The sequence below is a fragment of the Capra hircus genome, chromosome 20 (assembly GCF_001704415.2).
Source record: "Capra hircus breed San Clemente chromosome 20, ASM170441v1, whole genome shotgun sequence".
In the NCBI taxonomy this organism is placed as follows: Eukaryota; Metazoa; Chordata; class Mammalia; order Artiodactyla; family Bovidae; genus Capra; species Capra hircus.
The window spans coordinates 42187585-42212948 of record NC_030827.1 but is presented as its reverse complement, the minus strand read 5'-3'; the positions used below and the strand labels follow the sequence as shown (position 1 = coordinate 42212948).

The following is a 25364-nucleotide window of genomic DNA, read 5'->3' as shown; positions in this document are numbered from 1 at the left end:
CTGGGTTTTGAACCTGAGCCAGCCAGAGCTGAAAGCAGAAAGTGATTCCCTCTGGCTTCGAACTGTAGATTTGGAGCCTGCTGTCAGTGGGTAGCAGCCACTTCTGCTTTTGTAAAAGAAAAGCAAAATATGATGTAACCCCGACTCTAGTGGGGAGTCTGCCTAATGCTGGGTTTCCTTAACAAGCCCACTAGACTTTCAAACTAATCTACCTTTCCAACTGGCTTCTTTTTTTACTAACAAAGGTGATATTTTGGTGTCTATCCAACACTGCTTTATTATGGTTGTTGTTGTCTTAATATCTTTGAAATTTGGAAGGGAAAGAGAAGAGCTATCTATCAGGTGCCTCCTTGCATGCATGCTAAGTGGCTTCAGTCGTGTCCGACTGCGTGGCCCTATGACTGTAGCCCACCAGGCTCCTCTGTCCGTGGGATTCTCCAGCCAAGAATATAGGAATGAGTTGCCATTCCCTTCTCCAGGGGATCTTCTCCACCCAGGGATCGAACCCACGTCTCTTACATTTCCTGCATTGGCGGGTAGGTTCTTTACCATTGGTGCCACCTGAGAAGGGCCTCCACTGAAATCCTAAAACTGTACCATTCTCAATTTGAAAATCAGGAAATTGAAGCACAGACTATCAAGCCACTTGCTCACTTCTCAGGACTAATAAGTACTGATGCTGGGATACATGTGGGTAAACTGGCTCAGAGTGTGCTTCTAACCACAGTGATCTTTTATCACTGGTTATCAGCTCACCAGCCTTAATTTTACACATGAGAAACAAAAGCTCAGAGTGGGGAAGAGCTTGCCTGAGATAAATAACACCAGGGAGTAAGAGAGAGAAAGACAGTGAGGCCTAACACCCAGTGTTTCCAAATACCACTGTTGGAATTCCCTCACGGACATGACTGAAGCGACTTAGCATGCATGCATGCATTGGAGAAGGAAATGGCACCCGACTCCAGTGTTCTTGCCTGGAGAATCCCAGGGACAGGGGAGCCTGGTGGGAGGCCGTCTATGGGGTCGCACGGAGTCGGACACGACTGAAGCGGCTTAGCAGCAGCAGCAGCACAATCCAGAGGTTAGGACTCTGCACTCTCACTGCCAAGGGCCCGGGTTCAGTCCCTGGTCAGAGGACTAAGACCCTACATGCCATGTGGTATGGACAAATGAATATCATTGTTGTAACTTTGGACAATCATATTGCTTGTGTTCATTCTACATATCCATGACTTCTCAAGCCAAAAGTTCAAGAAAACTAGGAACTCTTCTTAATGATTCAAGGTCATCATCGTGACTATTCATGTGCTGGATTTCGCTCAAGTGCTGTGAGGTATGTCCATCCTTACAGTCATTAGTCATATAGTCATCAAGTCATGTGTTTAGTCATCCTTATATTCAGCCGCTCATGCGTTCATCCATACATCCACTTTATTTTACAGGTGTACACCTGGGGTGTGTTCAGACATTGTCCTCAGCATAGAAATACACAGTGTCGCCTGACTGCCAGGGCCGGCCCCTGACTCCATCCATTTTCTCTTTAGTTTTCTGCCTGCCTGTTGAAGTCTTTCTCTGCCTTTCTCCTACTAATGGGACTTCAGTTTCCAGTACTCGTTACACGGTCTCTTTAATTTGCTGGGGATTTGGAAACCTGATGATAAATTTGTTCAAATCTTGTCTGAAATGAAAGTAAATAAAAGCTAGATGCTGTTTCCATGAGCAAAATACAAATGAGATAGTGAATGTTATGGTTAAGGAGGAGCCTCTAGATGAGCTGGGTTTGATCTACCAGCCACTAGCTACGCCCCCTTGGGCAAAGCATCCGGTCCCTCCAAGTCTGTCTCTCTTATCTCTAGAGTGAAGGATAAGAGTGACAAGTCTCCATTTCAAAGAATTGTCATTCAAGACTACATGTTTCAAAAGCATTTATCTCATTGCATGGGACAAAGCAAACATTGTTTGCCATCCTTATTTGCTTAGACATTTGTGACAACTATTTTTACCTCTCAGAGACCTATATTGTTGTTATATTTTTAGGGGAGTTGTGAAGATTCTGCTGTAAGGTCACAGCTATACTGAGTGCTTCTCCTGGGCAGCAGCCTGGCAGCCTGTAACTCGTCAGAGTGAAATCAGAAAAGGACTCCAGAGTCATATGCCAGGGCTAGAGTCTGGCTTCATCACATCCCCATTACATGACCCTGGACAACTCACTCAGCTTCTCTAAACTTCAGTTTCTCATCTGCAGAAGTTATAAGCGTATTCTCTATGCCACAGATTCTCATGAGAATTAAATGAAGACATAATATTTGTGATGTGCTAAGCACAGTGCCCAGCACATAGTTCAGGGACAGAACACAGCAAATTTATTACTATGTGCTAGACTTCATATAAGTGATAAAGGCTTAGACATTATATCAGCAAGCATAAGTACAACATCTCCACTCTTCATAGCACTTTTCATGAGTAGGAGCCTTTAAAAATCATCTGTGATGTGCCAGGTTTCACAGTGACTTTATGGTAAACCCAACCAGGTGGCTCCTTTTGTAGTTTAATAAAGTTAAATTTGTTTTGAACTCCTCAGCCCACCATGGTAGCCTTGTAGCTCCCAGCCAGTACCCTCTGGCTGCCCTTTCATTGAGCTATTGAAAGAAGACCAAACTCACTGAAATCATTCACAAGAATGTGCAAGTGGTTTTTGACATCTTGCAGTCTTGTTCGAGCTCATTGTCTTAAATGGCCACGTGTCCAAAAGAATTAACAAAGCTGCAGAAGAGCCTCATGGACAAGCAGGGAGTGACAGGAAAGCAAGTCTTTCATACAGTTCTGCAACTTGAACATATAATTTCCTACAGAAATGTTCAAAATTCATGCCATGAATAGCTAGTTACAAGCATAAAATGCTTTCTCTTCTCCTTTGTTCACACAAGTAAATCTTTTGGGAAAAGAAAGCGTGCACAAGGAGCCAGGCAATACACATAAAGCAAGCAGGTTTAAGGAAACAGCAGAGAACACGAGATGGCAAAAGGCAATTGAACAACAGTTGAACACACATTATGCAGGCATCCATAAGGATCGTAAGCAAGTGCCAACCTGATTCAGGAGGCAGCTCCCTCCATTCCAGAAATGAACATGTCACTAGAGCTTCTGTGGCTCCAAATTAATCCAGAAATAGGCATGTGCTGATCTTTAAAGATGAGCCCCTGGCCACAGTTTCTCAATTGTAAAAGGTAAAACAAGAGATGTGCAAGAGGCAAAGTGTGTCCTCTGCTAAGATACCATTTAGGTATTTGTGAGCATCTTAATAGCTAAGACCTCATGGGGACTCATTCATTTTATTCTCACAGCCATCCTACAAGGTAGATACTATTAATATTGTTGTGTTTTATAGATTTTTAAAAAAAAAAGTAGACACATATCCATCCTCTACTTGCCCAGCCAGTGTTGGGTGAGGCTGAGCTAACTGAGACATGGCCTGCCAAAATCTGTTCTTAACCATATTCTGATACTTCCCCTCCTGATAAAATAATTTGGATCACCCCAAACCCCATGGAAAAAGAATTCTGTCTTTTTCATTCAAGTTTTGGGGGTTTCTGGTCCCAACTGAGTATTTCAACTCAACAAATACTCCTTAAGCCTCAACTGCATATAAAACACCATTTTCTGTGCTGTAACACATTTGATTTTATCTTCATTAATGCAATGTCTAGAATATGATTTTAGAACAAGGTAATACTGTTGAAATAGCTTCATCTGGAAACACATCAGTTTGCAAACAGATTGGCATATTATCCACAAATATAAACATTTACAAAAAATTCAGGCAGCATTCGATGACTGTTGCCATAATGATTCATTGGCACAAGTGGAATGCTATGTGATGGAAGATGCCTAGGCTGTTTGACACATTTCAGTGGAGTTCATTACACACACGAAACGGAACCAATTTTACTCAACAGTGACTTTGACATTTACAGAAAAATGAAATGGAAGTTTAGAAATGAAGACTTCATGTAAAATCTCTACCAAAAATTTTAAATTGGTTCTATCCTTATGTCACCACTTCTAGGAGATCAGCCATGTCCTATAGACTTATTTTTATTCACAGCAGGTGGCAACCTATTCAAAACAAAGTTCCTTGGGTTATCCGAAAATTGATTGTGAACCAACTTAATTGGCTGTAAAACTCCTCTCAGAATAAAGAATGTGTACATATATATTTTTTAAGATTTACCTGTAGGAAGATGTGCCCCTTTGGCTTCACTCTGTTTAATTCATCCTGATAGCACAGTCTTGTTTCTTTGATTTTCTAGGTTTTAATGGAGTAAAGACCATCCTCGTCCCCAGTGCACTCAAAGATGGTGTGGGAATGGAGAGATTTTAGGCTGAGTTAGGATACAATAGGGTCAAAAGAAATGCTAAATAGTTGTAAATAACCAGCTGTTTCCTACTTTATATGGGCTTCCCTGGTGACTCAGCAGGTGAAGACTCCACCTGCAATGCGGGAGACCTGGGTTCAATCCCTGGGTTGGGAAGATCCCCTGGAAAAGGGAACATCTACCCGCTCCAGTATTATAGCCTGGAGAATTTATCTGATGGACTGTATAGTCCATGAAGTCACAAAGAGTCAGACACAACTGAGAAACTTTCACTTTCACTTTCTACTTCATGAACAGTAGAATGTGAGATGTACCAAAAATTCAGTAGGAATTTATGTTGCCGGTGGTGGTTTAGTCACTAAGTCGTGCTACACTTTCGATCCCATGGACTGCAGCCCTCAGGGCTCCTCCGTCCATGGGATTTTTCAGGCAAGAAAACTGGAGTAGGTTCCCATTTCCTTCTCCAGGAGATCTTCCTGACTGAGGGATCGAAGCCACGGACCCACATCTCCTGCACTGCAGGCAGCTTCTTTATCACTAAGCCACCAGGGAAGCCTCAGGGATTCATGGTACATATGTTAAAAGCATTACTAATGGGTTATGCCAATGCGTTAGGATGATTTATGGGTAGATAATATTTCAGAAATATTTTCTGTGAGCAGAATCATGCAAAGTGCTATGCTACAGTATTTCTGTGCAACACCATTTATTTGAAAAAATCATTTCATAACAGATTTTTAAAAATATTCTCTTGCTAGGGTAAATGGCTCCAGTATATTAATAATGTTGCTTTATTGAATGCTGACTGGGCTTTCAGTGCCAAAGTTAAGCCTCTGCATACCAAAAAAAAAATGAATGCACTTGGTTTAATTTGTAAGCCTAGATGGCATTATAGTAATATTGCACTGATTAGAATTAATCAGGAACACCAGAATAAATGTATGCTAAGTCTGAATTCTAAAACTTCAAAGTAATTATATTGCCTTTAAATCTGTCTAGTATTTACTTATTTGTTTGTCTGTAAATAGTATAATAAAATCAATATCTCAAAACCAGATAGTTCAAACTGTTATCAAACATGAGTCGCTGGAGAAGCAATTCAATCAACAGAGATGTTTTCTAATTAGCATATTATTTGCAAATAAAAGGTGATTCCAAAGTATTCCAGGGAACTTGAAGACATTGTAGTTTGTCTTCCCATTCTATATATCCTATGAAATATTTTACATTATTAGTCTGCAATAATCTAGGGGGAAAGATTTTGCTAATCAAAGGAAAACTTCAACCAAGCTTCTGCATTAATTATCACATATTCTAAATTGGTAGAACCTGAATTAATGAGGCCCAGGCTTCTTCTAACTGGCATGCATTAAATAAAAGCTGGACTTGACTATATGCTCTTGTGAAGGCTAAAGTATACATCCATACCGGCTGCCAGGCAAATAAATTTTCAAAATATGCAATTATGAATGCTATGTGGACTTTGCCCCGCCATCCATAAACATCTTAATTACCTTCTACACATCACTGAAAAAAGGCTTCTGCAAAGATTCAAACTATTTTTCTAGAGTAACCCCTTTTGCATATCATATTTCAGAGCAAATAATTGCCTATAAGAAATAGAAATCTCCCTCTCCTAAAAAACAGATTTCAGCAAAAATGAAAATAAAAAGTAGAGACATGATCTATTAAGAAATCTTTTAAGTTCATTGCTAAACTGTCATTGGGCTATAATTAGGAAGTTCAAGGTTCATTTTTATGAGTTTTTTTTATATTTCTACCTAGTTTGCTCTTGATACCATGAGGGGATGAGAGCAAAATGGTACAATATCCGTTTTGCTTTATATACTTTCCTGCCTTACTGTCTAATTTTTGTGTGCATGCTAAATCGCTACAGTCGTGTCCAACTCTTTGTGACCCTATGGACTGTAGCCCGCCAGGCTCCTCTGTCCATGGGATTCTCCAGGCAAGAATACTGAAGTGGGTTGCCATGCCCTCTTCCAGGGAATTTTCCCAACCCAAGGATCCAGCCCAAGTTTCTTGTGTCTCCCGCACTGGCAGACGGGTTCTTCACCTCTAGCGCTGCCCGTCTAATCTTTGGTTCTTTCCTAATGGAATAACCATCCCTACTATTTTAAAATTTGGTGTCTATGTATGCTCTTACTTTTTGTTGTTTTACTTTACTGCCTGACACCTACAGAATGAACGAGCACATCTGATTACTACTTGCCATGTGGTTTTCCTATATTTTAACTGTTCAGAAGTCAGCGGCTTTTTCATCTAAGGTCATGTTTGGGCTTCCCAGGTGGTAAAGGACACACCTGCCAATGCAGGAGACTTAAGAAACACGGGTTTGATCCCTGTGTAGGGAAGATCACCTGGAGAAAGGCATGGCAACCCACTCCAGTATTATTGCCTGCAGAATCCCATGAACATAGGAGCTGGTGGGCTACGGTCCATAGGGTCACAAAGAATCAGACACAACTAAAGCGACTTAGCACAAGATCATTTTTGAAATATGGGTTTTTTTTCATTTCATATTTTTAGATTAAAATCTAAAATAGGTATATCATTCGTTTTGACTATACCAAATTTTCATCTGATATAATATCATCAGCATGTTATATCATAAAAGAATGTGTATCCAGTACCATTTTTGCAAGGTAAAATTACAACATTGAAGTTAGTTCTGATTGTTTCCACTTGAATAAAGTAAAGATGATTTTCAGAACATTGACAAAATGGAAAGGGGGAAAAGACACATAGAATCTATGAATGAGTCTGTCCTCTGGTGAACTTTCGTTTTTGCCCATATTCTTCTGGAGGCAGGCTGTGGGTATAAACCGTCCGTCTTCTCTGTTTCTACACTGTTACTGTGAAACACTGAATTGAAGTCTTCACAAAGGAAAATAATTAACAAATGGACTAATTCTGATTTTTAAATGCTTCTATTCTTTAATTTTAAGGGAACTTGACTTACTTGGAAATGCCTCTTGAAAAATAAAAAGTATTTAAGCCTAAGAGGGAACTATTCTATCTTTGGGACACTTTTGCAGGCTCCTGTAGATGGATTCTAAATTTGCAGTGCAAATAGTAACAATAACAATAGTGGTAGTAATAATGATAACAATGGCTAATATGTATTAATACCTTACTAAGTGCCAGTCACTGTTCTAAGTGCATGTAATGACATTTAATCCTTATAATGCCCTCTGAGGTAGTTACCATAATAACTCCCATTTATAGAACAAGAAACTAAGGTGCAGTGAGATTAAGCATTTTCACAAATTCATAGCAGTTTAAACCCAGGCAGTCTGGCTCCAACATTGATAATCTTGACAACCATGCAATCCTGACTTAAGTATTAAGTAGGATCACAGAAGTAATATTATTACATGAGGATTGCTAAGTTATATATTCATCAGCGTAGAGTTTGTTGGCGTTTTTTTAACTATAGAATTTCGTAGAGAAAGCTATCCCTCTAAACACCAAATATGAGTGGATCATAGTAATTTGAGTAACTTTGCATACTGAGTTTTAACAAGGACACACCCTTTCTTCTATCCTCTCCTTCTCACCTTTGGATGTGCTGAACCCAGGAGCCGTGGCATGTGTCTTGTGGCAAGACGTTCACGCGTGTCTGGTCCCATTTCTGTGGCTGGAGTGCAGTGAGGGCAGTGAGCGTGGTGGAGGTTGGTTATGGTGGGCAGCGGCCAAAGCACTGGATTAGGCCCCAGTTCTCTGCTCCTGCTATAATCCCTTTTGCTGGAGTAGAATCTCTTCCAGGTGGAATTCGGGGAATTCTTCATGGATGAACAGTATGTCCCCCAGGGTTACTGTCCCTGACGGGGCTCACAGACAAGCTGTCCACAATTCTCTTTTGCTTCCCCACGTTGATACAAAAAGAGCTGGCTGATAACTAAATTGATGTTCTACCATACTTGGAGACAGTGCTTAAATTTGTACCACTTTAAAAGCTTATTACCAGCTAAGCAGAAAAAAAAGTAAAATACTTGACATTTTGGTATCTGTGATATTAAAAAGAACTAATATTTAATATTCAAGTGGCAACAGCTTGTAGAGTTTGCACACAACATCCATAGGGATCGATTTTTCTTTAAAATGGCCTTTAGGAGTTTTTAAACAGCTGACACCTCCATTCTCTGCATCCCTCTTCCCTGCCAGTACCGTGGGGCACACACTGAGTGCAGCCGCAGACGTGTAACTCTTCACTGCAGGATTTGTCTATGCAAATAACAGAGAATGCGGGAAATGAAGAAAAATGCAATTTCCACTGAATCAACCTCAGTGCCATCTCGACTACTAGAAATGCATAGATGTCTTTAGAGGGCTTTTCTCCATATGGTCGCTCAGTCCCCTTATATCCTATCCATGAGAAGAGAGAACTGTCATTACCTAATTGGTCATCAGTCATCCCACACCTGTACCAAGGCCACATAATGACAAATATACTGGTACCTGGCATTCTTCCAGCATGACTAATTGTCACAGTACTAACTCACTCACCTGTGGAATTTTCAACTTCCCTAGCCTGCTGTCAAGAAGATGCATAATAATGGAATAAAGGTTTAAAAATGCTGAGCACTATGAAATATTTCACTTATATTCCGCCAGAAAACTTCCACTGAAACATGTGTTGGGTGGCTATAATTATTCATTGCTGAGGTTAAAAAAAAAAAAAAAAACTGGTCATATATACATTTACCTGGTAGAGAATCAGGAGACAAAGGGACAAATCCTTCAGACATAGAGGGAAAAGAAAAATACTGATCAGATTGCCTAAAACCTGTTCCTTTATCTGCATTTATTTACCTGTATTTACCTATTTAACTGTACCATATATTCTGCCTTACAAAGCCCTTCATTTTTGTGTTAGTATTATTTAAGAACATATTTTTTCTATTCAAATAGTAAGATAAAGGAGTAATTTATTGGTTTTATTTTTTCCCAAGAAATGTGGGAAAATTTAGGAGGGTGATATAGGCATGCATTAGTTTAATTAGGTAAAATGGTTAACCAAATTGTGATATCTTTGCATCTTTGCCAAGCATTCTGGCATGAGGATTTTTTTTAATGCTAGACTGTGTTTGTAAAAATTAATTAATTTTAATCAATTTATATTAATATTAAAAATTAATATTTGTCATGGAAAATTATTACCCGCTCTTATAATAACTGACTTTTCTGAAGATCTTGTCATCTATTGCCCTCACTGTGGTACTGAGGTACATTTGATGTACCTGTGAGTATTACAAAAAAAACTGTTGGACCAATTTTAATATACATACTTAGTTGCCTATGATACAAGTAAAATTTAGAGATAAAAGCCAACCAGGATTTCCTAAAGAAAATTGAAGAGAATTGTTCATTTTATTCTCTATACTATTAAACACAAATTCTGTAGCTTGTTCATTAACCCATCCTGTAGTGTTAATTGGGTCATATGAGGAAAAAACTTTCCCTGTCAAGTTTGGAAAATACTGGATTAAATACAAGCTTATCATCATTGCTACAAAATTTCACTTCAGAAAAGTCAATACGCTAATGAGCATTCTGCAGAGAAGACATAAGGTCTTTTCCAACCTTGTTTGACCCGGCTGTTCCATCACAACACATCTCAGAAGCCAAGAGTCTGCAGAACAGGTTTCTGCCTTCCCATCACAGGTGCTCAATACAATTTAGCGAAATTTCAACATTATCCACTTTCAATTGAATCAAAATTGTCTGTGATATTCTTTCATGAGGATAAATATGCAAATAGAATCAGAAACACAAACTCATTTCTTCTAACCAGATCTCAGCCCACATACTCAGAGGTAAAAGAGTAGTGAAATAATCTACTCTGGCATGTTGACCTACAGCAAGCTATTACTTAAAATAGGATTTTTAAGTGATAGAAAAGGAGAGAGGAAAACAGTAGCTTCATACTCGGCACCCGCCTTCCGTTTAGCATATCTGAAAGACCGTTTTCCTCATTTCAAAATTGATAGCCAACTTATTTTTTTGTTGTTTTGCTATTCAAATTTCTGTCCTCTTTTTTTCTCCAGAGCTATTTGCTCTAACACTGCATTTTAAGCATCTCTAAAAATGCTTGATATGTTATTATTCTTTCCAGATATTCTCTGACAGCCAAGCCAAGAACATTAAGGAAGAAAGGAGGAATGAGGCTGGATACAGTGCAGTGAGAAAAGACATTTCAAGGAGAGGGGTACCTGCATCTCAGAGACTGGACTGTGGCATCAGAATGAGAACTTACCGATACTTCTTGCTTCTCTTTTGGGTTGGCCAGCCCTACCCAACTTTCTCAACTCCATTATCTAAGAGGACTAGTGGTTTCCCAGCAAAGAAAAGGACCCTGGAGCTCTCTGGAAACAGCAAAAATGAGCTGAGCCGTTCGAAAAGGAGCTGGATGTGGAATCAATTCTTTCTCCTGGAGGAATATACGGGATCCGATTATCAGTATGTGGGCAAGGTAGGATTCCGTTGGGCTCTTTGACATTCTGGTTTTAAAAGCCTGAAGAAGTTACTTTTCATAAATAGAACAGGGAGAATGTGAACTCTTCCCCCAGTACAGTAAGAATTGTTGCTTATCTGGTAAGACTTTTTTTTTTTTCACTTGAGTAGTTTCAGAAAGAAGACTGTAGCAAGAAGCTGAGAAATGTTAGCACTGCAACAAAGAAAGAGAAATGCTTCAGTTGAAAACGAAACGCCCACAACCATCCGCATAGGATTATCATAAATCCTTTAATTTTTACTTTAGCTTGAAAAATGTGGTCCAGCTATTCTATAAAGTAGGATGTATTAAAAATAGGAATAGAGAGATTAAGCTGTAAGGAAAGGAAGCTTCCTTTTTTCTCATTCTGAGGGGAAAAAAAAAACATTCTGAGCGTTTGTCCTTTGGCCAGGTTCAAATTAACTATTTCTTAACCCTGCTACCTACAGAGCCGACTATGCTCTGACCAAACGGAGATCTTTATCCTCAAAACCCACCATTGCCTTAGATTTAGTTACGTTGCTGCTGCTTTTTCGTCTTGTCTCCAATAATTGCTAATAACCAGGCATTTCAAAACCTTATGATTTAATTGTGGCAAAGTTCACAAAAGAGGAAAATGGTTATGTAAAGGTGCCATTTCCAAATATCATCTGACCATTTTATTGACTCCAGAAAGTAAAATGAGGAGGCATGGCTTATTATAGCCCTTACAGACTACTGGAGCTGAGTCAGGGAAACAGCTTGCTTATACTGTCATCATGAATTTCACTGAAATTTTATCATCAGTCACATTCCCACTGCAGAAGATCTCTATCCTGCTAAGAAGTGAGAAAGACAGGGATACAGGTCTGCACTCTGCAGATTCTGTTTCAGAACATGGTACTGATCAGGAAAATAATTGTCATGCATCCTTTCCATAAACAATCTAGGGACAAACATAATAGAGATGATAAAACATCTTCATTTATGAGTACAACTACAATTTTAGAACATCTATATTTGGATATCATGCAAATAGCATAAATTTTACAGATTCCAAGGGCTGCACGTTCACACTTCAATCTGTTATCAAATATCCCTGAATAACCGGATGCAAATATTCTTTTTAAGTATCTACCAAAATAAATGAAGGAAAACCATCTATGGTTTGGGCTGAGGTAACCAGGCATTTTTCCAATGAAGTGAATTATTAATGTGGCATAACGTAAGAGAGGAAGTATTCAGTGAAGGGGTGAACATCAACATGGATCCTTGAGGGACTAGCCTTGTATTTGCTATGAAATTCACACGCTGTGTGACTGCTGAAGAAAGACAGTCCACTTACTCATACTTTACTCCATTTCCTTTGTGAAATTTGAATAGCACTACATTAATAGGGCAATTATTGTAAAAAAAAATAATCTTATAATCTTAAAAGCACTTTCTACAATACAAATAACATTATTGTCATCCAAGATTAAGTTTTTAAGTGTTTATTTAAATAATTGAGTCCCCTTTTTCTTTTTTTTCCTCTCAAATTGTGATGCCATTTTACATTAAACAATAGCATGTATTTTTATATACAGATATTTGAAAACACTAGAAGCAGCAATGGGTAAAACCTCAGAAGAATCTGTTTTATGATTATAATGGTGAGAAGTAATATTGCCGTGGGGAAGAGGTGCGAGCTGTAGACTCAGGCAGATCTGAGGCCGTTTCACTGTTGCTGACAGGTGCCAGTTGTGTGGCCCACAAATGTTGTTAGCCTTTTCAGGCTTTGGTTTCTTCATCTAGAAAATGCAGAAGCAAAGCCTATCTACCTCAGAGAGTTGCAGTGTAAAGTGAGACAAGAACTTGTAGCTGGCACATAGTAGGTGCAGAAAGAAGTTAGTGTTATCGATGAAAACTCCATTGAATATACTCTATTAAATCTTTAATGCATGGAAGCTGATTATTTTTATATCATTGCAAAAGTAAAATGATGTAATTAACAGATCTCTCAGTGGGTGGTAAATGGAGAGGCTTGTGGGAAAATCCCTTCACAATCACAGCTTCAGTTTGATTCATTGGACTTGTATACTTTATTGGCAGCCAGAAAAATTGCCCTTCTTCCCCACCTCATCTGCCCCTCCCCCATCTCCTTGATGTTCTAATCCATAAAGAAGAAATATACCCTGGGGAAAAACTCAAGCGCAGTAACTAAAGTTATCATAGATGCCAGCATTGCTCTATCAAATGTATGTAAGAGGTGTTCCTGAACTATTGATAAGGCATTTTTGTGAATCTGTCTTTATATTTTATCAACAAAGAGATAAGACTACAATTTTTTTTTTACCACAATTAAAAGCGGGGAAAAAAATAAATATTTAAAAAAGGAAAAACAGATTTGCTTCTCATAAGGCAACAGGTTGGCCCACTTTTTTGCACTGCACAACTTTTCCACATTGATTTCTGCACCGCACTTGCTTTTTAACATGGGCTTCCCCAGTGGGTCAGCAGTAGAAGAATCCACCTGCAGCGCAAGAGACACAGGTTTGATCCCTGGATGGGAATGATCCCCTGGAGGAAGACATGGCAACCCACTCCAGTGTTCTTGCCTGGAGAATCCCATGGACAGAGAAGCCTGGCGGGCTACAGTCCATAGCGTCACAAAGAGTCGGACGCGACTGAAGCAACTGAGCACATGCACGTGCATGGTGGGAAGCTCAGCGTCACAAATATTAATATATGACATCATCAAAAGGAAGGTAGCACCACCTACTGTTGAAACTGTGAACTACTCTGAGTTAGTAATTCACAAGATGTCTGATACCTCAAGGTTTGCTGCTGCTGCTGCTGCTGCAGCTGCTGCTGATGCTGATGCTAAGTCGCTTCAGTCGTGTCCGACTCTGTGCGACCCCATAGACGGCAGCCCACCAGGCTCCCCCGTCCCTGGGATTCTCCAGACAAGAACACTGGAGTGGGTTGCCGTTTCCTTCTCCAATGCATGAAAGGAAAAGTGAAAGTGAAGTCGCTCAGTCGTGTCCGACTCTGTGCGATCCCATGGACTGCAGCCTACCAGGCTCCTCCGTCCATGGGATTTTCCAGGCGAGAGCACTGGAGTGGGTTGCCATTGCGCTGTGTTTCCCTCAACTTTTAAAAATATTTCCCGGTGTTACAGTGAGTTCCCTGCTGCACAACAGGGTGCCTTGGTGCAAACTCTGAGAACCAAAAGACTGTGGTTAGATTGACATATAAAGATGTACAAAAGCTAATAGAACCTTAAACTGTGCTATTGTGCTAAGTCACTTTAGTCCTGTTGGACTCTTTGCAACCCCATGGACTATAGCCTGCCAGGCTCCTCTGTTCATGGGATTCTCCAGGCAAGAGTACAGGAGCAGGTTGCATTTCCTCCTCCAGGGTATCTTCTTGACCCAGGGATTGAATCCACATCTCCTGCATCTCCTGCACTACAGGTGGAGTCATTACCACTGTGCCACCTGGGAAGCACATAAATAATAGCTACTCAAAGCCTATTCTTAAGACCTAAAACTGAAAAGATTCATCTTTTCATGCAACAGATAGAGGCATTAACTGAGGAAAAGTAAGGCCATTGAGCAAATGCACTTAAGTAGAAGAAAGATGTTTTTACATTGGGAGTAATGTAATATTTATATGTGTCTTCTGTTTATATTTATATATGCATTCCTTGGTTCCAGTTATTTGGGTGCAAGTCGATAGGGATGACAGTAACAATGGAGGAAAATGAGAGAATGGGTGTGGGAGCAAGAGGCTACCAGGTGTAGAGGAAGAAAAAAGAAAGCCACATAAGAGTCCAAGAAACAGCAGAAAGTGGATCTGGAGGCCAGAATGATAGCCAACGGGAATTTGCTATATGGCTCAGGAAACTCAAACAGAGGCTCTCTATCAATCTAGAGGGGTGAGATGGGGCAGGAGATAGATACATATATCGGAAAGGGATATATGTATACCTATGGCTGATTCATGTCAAGGTTTGACAGAAAACAACAAAATTCTGTAAAGCAATTATCCTTCAATAAAATAAATAAAACCATGAAGTGAATGCAAGATGAGCTTTAAAACTGAAGCACAAGCAAAGGTAGCAAGACCTTCCTTCTCATGCTGTCTTAATGTGTGTGTGTGTGTGCGCGAGCGCAGTTGCTTTAGTCATGTCCAACCCTTTGCGACGCCATGGACTGTAGCCCACCAGGCTTCTCTGTCCATGGGGATTCTCCAGGCAGGAATACTGGAGTGGGTTGCCATGCCTTCCTCCAGGGTATCTTCCTGACCGAGGGATCGAACCCATGTCTCTTACGTCTCCTGCATTGGTAGGCGTGTTCTTTACCACTAGCACCACCTGGGAAGCCCTGCTGTCTTAATTAATGCCCCTCAGCATTTCTCTGTGGACAGAAAGATTTACACAGGAACACGTGCATGGCACAGCTAGCAAGGGATGCATTTATTGCGTATAGAAGTGAGGAAGGCCAGTTACAGCTGAAAGACTGACAGCCCAAACTCTGATTTATGAGACAATTCTCAACACTTCTACTCACCTGAAAAGGTAGTGGCAGGTAGGGATAGAAAGAAGTGGTCCTATATTGGGTAAAAGTTTGTGAGCTTAAGATATAGGTATCGATACAGATAAGGAGTATATTGTTTTCTAAAATACATAACCAATTGGGAGAACTTTTAGCTGATTTAGCATAAGCAGCCTCTGTGTCACCTGGGAGCTTGTCAGAAATGTAAATTCTTAGGCCCTCACCTGAGATCTATTGAATCAGAACCTGCTTTTCAACAAAAGCAGAATTTTAGGTGAATTTTATGCATATTAAGGGGCTTCCCTGGTGGATATGTGGTAAGAAATCCGTCTGCAGCACAGGAAACAAGGGCCTGGGGTTCAATCTGTGGTTTGGGAAGATGTCCTGAAGAAAGAAATGACTACCCAATTCAGTATTCTTTCCTGGGGAATCCCATTGTCTGAGGAGCCTGGCAGGTTACAGTCCATGGGGTCACAAGTGTCAGACACGACTTAAGGCCTAAACTACCACCACCACCATACACGTTAAAATTTGAGACGTGCTGCTTTTAAAAATATGTATGTTGGCCTGAGTCTCCCTTCCCCAGAGATTCCAATTTACTTGCTTTTTAATTAAGTATTTGTGATTCTAATATGTGGTGAAATTTGAGAACCACTGCCCTAGGAGAATATTATTGGCAATAATTATAGCAAGCTGTGGCAAGCTCAGCGATAAAATGGGCGTCCCCAAAGGACAGTGGAAATACAAAAGACAGGGGCCAACTGGGCTTAGGGGTTCAGCAGAGCTTCCTAGAGGAGGTGATGGGACCGGGATCATGTCTTAGGGAAGACCATGCATTAGCCCATGCAGTAGAGGGGGAGCTACCCAGACTTCCCAACCAACTGAATGCGGAAGCCAAGAGAGAGAAAGCAGGAGTTCCAAAAGCCAGAGATTTCAAGATAGAACTATCAGGATGTGAAAATGTCGCCGATGCCAGCACAGCAAACAGAAAGAGGTGCATAATTTCTTGTCAATGGTTAAAGGAAAGAGTATTGGATTTTATACAAAATCACTTAGATTATCTTTCAGTTCAGTTCAGCTGCTCAATCGTGTCCGACTCTTTGCGACCCCATGGACTGCAGCATGGCAGGCTGCCCTGTGCATCACCAATTCCCAGAGCCTACTCAGAGTCATGTCCACTGAATCGGTGATGCCATCCAACCATCTCATCCTCTGTTGACCACTTCTCCTCCCACCTTCAATCTTTCCCAGCATCAGGGTCTTTTCCAATGAGTCAGCTCTTCGCATCAGGTGGCCAAAGTATTGGAGTTTCAGCTTCAGCATCATTCCTTCCAATGAACATTCAGGACTGATTTTCTTTAGGATAGACTGATTGGATCTCCTTGCAGTCCAAGGGACTCTAAAGAGTCTTCTCCAACACCACAGTTCAAAAGTATCAATTCATCGGTGCTCAGCTTTATTTTTAGTTCAACTCTCACATCCATACATGACTACTGGAAAAACCATAGCTTTGAATATATGGACCTTTGTTGGCAAAGTAATGTCTCTGCTTTTTAATATGCTGTCTAGATTGGTCATAGCTTTGCTTCCAAGGAGCAAGCATCTATTAATTTCATGGCTACAATCACCATCTGCAATGATTTTGGAGCCCCAAAACCTGTCACTGTTTCCACTGTTTCCCCATCTGTTTGCCATGAAGTGATCTTCGGCTATAAGTAAACTGAATAGAAAAATCAGAGAGAAGCATTGTAATTTTCCATTTTCAGAAAATTCCATGTCTTTCCTTTCAGCTTTACATAATATAGCAATTCCTTGATAAGTGGTATATGGTCTAAAATTAAATTCAGAAAAAAAATAAATTAAATTAAATTCAGTAAGAACATAGGTAGATATAGATTAGACTTTGAAGACATTGTTATTCATTAATACAAAGATGAATATATTTAAAATCTCAGAACTAGCCACATTTATAGGCAAAAAATTCACATATTATCATTAAACAACACACAGCAATGATTAACACCCTTGGCTCCTCCATTTTATCCTTCACAATGTTCTTAATCCTCTCCTTCCACACAATGTATTGGTAAAACTAGTTTCCATTAAAAGCTCTCAAGGTGCTTCTATTTTTAGTAGCATATCAGATGCATTTCTGTGGAATTTGATAAACTATATTTCATTGATATTTTCTGATGTTAGCTTTTTGGAAGTTGGTAATGGTTTCCTTTGGGGGAGTTTATCCAAAAATTGATATGCTGTGCTTTTTTAAATACCATGAAAATGTGAGTTCTCTTTGAGGCTCTGATGTACAGGTCCTCCTAATATGCCTTTTTCTTGAGTCTTTAAAGTTAATGTCTACCCAATTCAACAAAGCCACTAGTCTTAAGATAATTAGACAGTAATGTTTTAACAGCCCATAAGAAATAAAAGTTGTCAGACATATACACCTTTACAATTAGGAATGAAGCATCATTTGTTCCTATAATTACATTGTCCAAATTCAATAAACATGAAGCAATATTTTATTCATTCAGGAAGACTATTTAAAAGATGCCATTATTAAGAGATTGCTTTCTTATATTATTTTTTTTTAAAGATCATAAGCTTAGGAGTAGAGACCTCCTGGTACTAATTTGATGGATGGTTGATCTGATGCTTTTGAACTGTGGTGTTGGAGAAGACTCTTGAGAGTCCCTTGGACTGCAAGGAGATCCAACCAGTCCATTCTAAAGGAGATCAGTCGTGGGTGTTCATTGGAAGGAATGATGCTAAAGCTGAAACTCCAGTACTTTGGCCACCTCATGCGAAGAGTTGACTCATTGGAAAAGACTCTGATGCTGGGAGGGATTGGGGGCAGGAGGAGAAGGAGACGACAGAGGATGAGATGGCTCGATGGCATCACCAACTCGATGGATGTGAGTCTGCATGAACTCTGGGTGTTGGTGATGGACAGGGAGGCCTGGCGTGCTGCAGTTCATGGGGTCGCAAAGAGTCGGACACAACTGAGCGACTGAACTGAACTGAACTGAACTTGGAGAGTCATTTAACCACTGTTGCTTGAACATCAGCTTCAGATTAAATCATCATCATAGCTAACAATTACTGAGTTTTGCTTCATCTCAGACACACTGCTAAAGTCTCAAGTATACTCCTCACCAATTGGGTTCAACTTAATACCTAGATAATATTTATATCTCTGTTTTACCAAGGAGTAAACTAAGGCTCAGATAGGTCTGCTGCTTTAGCCCGAGGTCTCCTACTGCTAGAACTTAGCAGTTGGCCTCTGTCTGACCTCACAGTTTCTGTGTTATATCCCCTACCTTGTATATCCACTACATCAGAGAGCCGTTTTGAGGCTCAAATGAAGAAACAGTCCTAGAACATGCTAGAACGTGCTTTAGCATTCAATGATTGCTTTCAATTCAATACCACGAATACATACTGAGGACCTGAGGGGTGAAACCCAAGGGTAGAGAGAAAAGGGAAAAAAAATTAAAGACTACTTTTAAAGTGTTACACAGATGTGTTTGCATTATTATTACTTTCATTTTTTAAATTTTTCTTGATTTTAATTTCCAGAACATATCAGTGTTATTCAAAATAGTTATATGTGAGCATTTTAAAATTAGATATGCTATTAGTGGTGTTTCTAGTCATCATGATGAAAAAGTGACTTTTCTTTTTATTTCCCTTGATAACCTTCTCTAAACTTCTGTTCTGGTTCAGTCACCTGCAATAATCTTTTCTCCCCATGTCAGAACAAGTGCCTTGGGCACATCTTTATTCTTCATCATTTAAATTTAATGCTCAGAAATTTTAACATTTTCATGTTTCAGCTGGTTAGTGTGTTTCAGAAAACTTGCCTTCACTTGCTCCTTGGACATACTTTTTAAAAATATTTCAAAAAGTAACTACCCCACTGCCCATAACTGGCAGTAATCCTCATTTTGTTTCCACTCATATTGAGCTGATTTCACTTTCTTTATGACAAAAGCCTTAATTTCTTATTTTATACTTAAGAAAATGTTCTGAGTAACAGCAATTCACTGAGTCCTGACCTTCCCTGTCTCAGTCACTCACATGGAGAACAGAACAGTTAGAATGTCTGACCTTGGTCACAAAGCCAAAGGCAGTGTTTGGCTGTCTGGGTCACACCAGCAGAGGGAAGTATGGAAAGCCAAACAAGGGCCCAATCCCTAATCCTGCAACTTCATGCTATTATGCCTGCGGAATCCTATATCCTTCTGCTTATAATTCAATTTGTTAAAGAAAATGGAGGGATCAAGCTGAATAAAAGAGAGTTAAAGGTTCAAATCCTTTTTGTTCCCACTGAGCTATTTTCCCCTATATGCTTTACAAACCAAACAGAACTAGAGGTTGTCAGAAGGTTACAGAGATTCTGCATGCTCATTATAACAAATCCCCCTGCATCTAGCCTATAGACATTGTTAAGTATTTCTTTATGCATCACCTTAACTGGTTTGTACTATTATGGAACCATGTAAATATTTGATTTGCACCAGAGTTCTTCATTTTTTGTCATGTTATGGGTCCACTCCAGACACATAGCAGAATGGTAACATAAATATAGAGAATGTCAACATCTCAGTTTACGTGTCTTTTAGAGTCAGAATTGCTAATTATCATTTTGACTGACTCATTGAAAAATCAGATAAAAATCTCTGACATATTGGTAGTCAACAGTCAACGGATTCTTAAACCACTGATTTTTTTCATTTTCATTGGCTTCCCTGGGTAGCTCAGCTGATAAAGAATCTGCCTGCGATGCAGGAGACCCTGGCTCAATTCCTGGGTTGGGAAGATCTGCCGGAGAAGGGAACAGCTAGCCACTCCAGCTACCCACTTTGGCTTGGAGAATTTATTATTGTGGGAAAATTACTTTTGATTTAATTACTTAATTACCCTTTTTAAGAACAACAAAACTTTTTAAACTTTGACCTTTAGTATATTGATTACTGATTTATATTGGGTTCTAGGTCTGGTCTTTCAGTTAGTACTTTAGATATTGTATTTAAATCTTTGAATATCTATATTTTTATAAACTCTGCAAGGCCCTAGACTATACATCTCACCCATCTTTATATCCTTAAAGATACCTAGCACAGATTGTGCACATTGGAAACAAATATTACTTCAATTAAGCAGCAATGACCATAAAAGATAAAAACCTGCCATATTTTCTAAAAACTACCTACCAACTTATTGGTGTGGATGACTTGATATGGATATCATTGATAGTAGTCTTTAAAGTTCAAGGATATGTTAGATAGTAAATATTTAATGGACCAACCAGTCCATTCTGAAGGAGATCAGCCCTGGGATTTCTCTGGAAGGAACGATGCTAAAGATGAAACTCCAGTACTTTAGCCACCTCATGCGAAGAGTTGACTCACTGGAAAAGACTCTGATGCTGGGAGGGATTGAGGGCAGGAGGAGAAGGGGACGACAGAGGATGAGATGGCTGGATGGCATCACTGACTCGATGGATGTGAGTCTGAGTGAACTCTGGGAGTTGGTGATGGACAGGGAGGCCTGGCGTGCTGCGATTCACGGGGTTGCAAAGAGTTGGACACGACTGAGCGACTGAACTGAACTGAATTGAAATATTTAACCTAAATTCATTATGAAAGTCTTTCCATAGAAACTATTTCTAAAAATTTCACATCAAAATGACACAGGTATTTATAGGAGGAGAAAACTCGAGCTTCCTTAGTAGAAACCAGAGACATTAAAGATAACACAGTGTATGTACATCTAAAAAGAAAGATGGAAATGAAAACACATAGCAAATAATACTGTATCATAAAAGTTGGTTCCTTTAAGACTTTTACAAATGACATTATTTAGGATCTCACAGAAGAAAGTTTGAAACAAACTGAGAAAAAGCTGGAGTTCACCAATAGAAAACAAATTTTTTCCTGAAACTCCTAAGAAGCTACACTGTACAGACGACTCAAGTGCTCAGTGAAAGAAAAATCATTTAAGACCTAAGAATGTTGATTACAGTGATTCACAAAAAATCAGCCATAGAGAAAAATGGAATAACAGAGGGAGAGAAAAATTCTGTATAATGACTAATTCTTTTTTTTTACCAGCTATATATTCTTCTAATCAACATATTTTGAGTTCTCACAGGAAAAATAATCATTTCTGAAATGTAATCTCATCTTAACTCTTTCTACTATTTATGAGTACAATTCAGAAACAAAACATGAAAGAGAAGATGCCAAGAAAGTTCTACTTTAAAACAGTTATATAAAGCTTTAGCATGCTTTATTGTTTTCTTTTCATAAATTGTGAAGCTTAAGAATCCGGCTCATTTACTTAATCTACATCCTAGCATTGTTTCTTTTTTGTGTTCCCAGTGAAGATAAATACCTCCAGGAAACAAAATTTCCCTTCAGAAATCAAATTAAGCCATTTTTATACCTGCATATTCTCTAAGTTTGAGATTATTGCCAAATAAAAGTGTTTTAAAATTTTTTTAAGAAATCAATAAAGTAGAGTAGATTATAAGAAGTTACTTTATCATCCATTTGTATCTTGAGTGTTCTATCTACTCTCCCAACTCTATATATTCTGTAAAAAGAAGAAAAGAGAGGAACCGTTTACCTTGTACAAAAGCTATGACAATTACCAATCTACCTGCCTCTTAGGAGGAAATAAGATTTCAAAATTGAATCAAGAAAATTAGACGACTTGGGCAGACTTGAGTGGCAGTACTTTAATTTTATCTCCTTTTCAACAGACTGGACATCATGTTACTTAAGTTTTAAAGAGATAATGAGGTAGGCACAATCTTTACCACAATTCAAACCATCAAGTAACTGCATAAAAGGCAGGGAGGGTGCTGGATAGGGAGGGACATAACAGAAAACGAAACACAAGGTCATCCCCGGGCAGGTGAAGAGGCATCTTAGATGGTTTTTCAGCAGAATTTTATTGCAGGAAATTTGTAATGAGACAAGAGCAATGATAATACTTTTCCACATTTTGTCAGGCACTACTGTTTACGAACTGCTCTCATATGTACAACATTCCTTATGATCTGAGCACTATTCCAGTTGAGCATGATTTAATCCTTTTGGGTATGAGGACACAAAGTCCCAGAGCGGTTAAGAGACCAACACAGCGCCACTGCCAGCAGAGTGCCAAAGGTGGGGATGGAGTTCAGATCTTTGATGTGATTTAGTCTAATACTCTTCCCTTAAAAGATATTATTACCTTGTTAAAGTAGTAAAGGGTATTTCAGGCATGGCGGGCAAATAGAACACTAGTATAAGGGCTTAGGAGTTAGAGCACTGCGTTTTGTTATTCTGTTACTAAGTCATGTCCAACTCTTTGGGACCCCATGGACTGCAGCAGTTCAGGCTCCCCGTCTTTCACTATCTCCCAGAGTTTGCTCAAATTCATGTCCATTGAGTTGGTGATGCTATCCAACCATCTCATTCTCTGTCGCCTCCTTCATCTCCTGCCCTCAGTCTTTCCCAGGATCATGGTCTTTTGCAATAAGTCAGCTCTTCACATCAGGTAGCCAAAATATTGGAGCTTTGGCTTCAGCATCAGTCCTTGCAATGAATATTCAGGATTGATTTCCTTTAGGATTGACTGGTTTGATCTCCTTGCAGTCCAAGGAACTTTAAGAGTCTTCTCCAGCACCACAATTCAAAAGCATCAATCCTTTGGCCTTCAGCCTTCTTTATGATCTAACTCTCACATCCCTACTTGACTACTGGAAAACCCATAGCTTTGACTATACAGACCTTTGTCGGCAAAGTCATGTCGCTGTACTGAGTTTAGGGCACAAACATCTGTGAGAACACTGTTTCTAGAAAAGGACAACACAGTTCCTATGATAGTTTCTTTTGTTAGATTGTGGGAATTATCTTTCTGAACTGACTGGCCTACATTTATGCATCTGTTTGTGAGTTATACCAGTACAGAATTTCTATTTAGTATATCATAAGTTAATCTCCAAATTCAGTAAATGCACACTGGATTCATGCAAAGCTATTAAGGAAAGGAGTGAAATTGGAACCCATTTTAGAATTTGGGTCTTAAGGAAGCAGTTGGAGGTCTCTGTCTATTTCCCCTGCAAATGTTCCTTGGCCTCTAGCCCTCCTTACTTCTGGATGATCCTGATATGGCCATCCAGATTGGACACATTTCTTTTTCACTGATTGTTTCCCAGTTATTACCTTAAAGCAAAAAACAGAAACAGAAAACAAAGCTATTCAAATTATTTAAGAATTTATAAGCTGTTCCCCTGCAAGAAAAACCAAAGCTAATAAATGAACTCATAATTTTTTCTCCTAGAATTGCTCACTATTATTTCTTGACTGTATGAGTGGGTTACAGAATTCAATTTAATCATCATTTATTGGACATGTACAGGATGCTTAGGAGTTATGAATTTGAATGAGAAATAATCTCTCCCTAAAGCAAACTACTTGTTTTATAAAGAGATGGCTTTAACTTTTTAGATCCTAAGTAAGAGTCAACATAACTATATTATATCCAATATGTTTCTTACCTTAGAGGAAAAACACATTTAGGGGAAAATCTGTTGGTGAGAAATATAATTTTTTTTAAATTTCTGCTGCTTGAATCATCATGTCTCAAATGTCTACATTTATCTATTAATATTTTCTTCCAAAGTCTATTTGTCAGGGAGAGAAGGTGAGAGGGGCAAGTGGAGTGTGTGTGTGTATGTGTGTCCTTAGATTTGACAATTAATGAAGAGAATACACTGAAAGGCAAAAAGTTGGATTGTAACTAGTGAGTTACAATGCCTTACTAAATCAATTTTCGACTGGGTATCTGGCTCCCAGCTTGATTTACCACTGGCTTTTTGAAAATGAAAATGTTAGACTAAACAGGAGCTGAGACTAATGTCTCAGTCTGACAAAGACCTTGGACGTCCAGAGCCAAGCAAAAGGCAGTAAACAATGCCTTTTTGGGAAAATAACTGCATGCGATGAAGAAACCAAACTGCATTTGTTTAATTGATAAATCCCAAATGAACAACAACATCTATCACAGTTTATATCATTTGTGCCAATAGAATTTACAAATAACTTAGCCTGGGATCTCTTATAGTAAATATAATGAATCCAATAGTGTTTATAATCATGGTAGGGAGTGCTGACTGGGGTGTTCTGATGTGAATGAACAGGCAGATCTTGATAAACTCCCTGGGTCTGCAGTTAACTTTGGATAAATTACTTAACCTCCCTGAACGAAGTTTCTCTGTAAAACATAGAGAAAATAAAGCTTATCTCCTGGAGTGAGTAAGAGTATTAATTGGTTAACGAATGAAGCACTCCTGCAGTTCAGTTTCAGTTCAGTCACTCAGTTGTGTCCGACTCTTTGTGACCCCATGAATCACAGCAGCCAGGCCTCCCTGTCCATCACCAACTCCTGGAGTCCACCCAAACCCATGTCCATTGAGTCAGTGATGCCATCCAACCATCTCATCCTCTGTTGTCCCCTTCTACTCCTGCCCTCAATCTTTCCCAGAATCAGGGTATTTTCCAATGAGTCACCTCTTCGCATCAGGTGGCCAAAGTATTGGAGTTTCAGCTTCAACATCACTCCTTCCAATGAACACCCAGGACTGATTTCCTTTAGGATGGACTGGTTGTATCTCCTTGCATCCAAGGGATTTTCAAGAGTCTTCTCCAACACCATAGTTCAAAAGCATCAATTCTCCTGCAATACCTAACACATAGTAAGTGTTCACCAAGGGTTAGTTTTCTTCCTTCTTTACTAAAATTCTTGAAGGACCACCTGCAGTTCCAGCTCACCTCGAATTTCAAAGATAAAGAACTACCTTAGTTTGCTATCACCACTGTAATGAATGATCACAAACTTAATAGCTTAAAACAGTACAAGTTTACTATCTTATAGCTTTGGAGGTCAAAAGTCTGAAACAGG

At 39.2% G+C, this 25364-nt stretch overlaps 1 protein-coding gene across 1 annotated transcript in view; it reads left to right on the top strand.

Moving 5' to 3' along the window:
* The window catches only part of CDH6 (cadherin 6), a 150729-nt gene that overhangs the window by 74996 nt on the left and 50369 nt on the right, over positions 1-25364 (top strand). Inside the window, exon 2 of the mRNA XM_018065738.1 lies at positions 10513-10869. Within this exon, the coding sequence (XP_017921227.1) occupies positions 10642-10869 (228 nt within the window). The 5' untranslated portion in view covers positions 10513-10641. The remainder of the gene's footprint in view (positions 1-10512; positions 10870-25364) is intronic.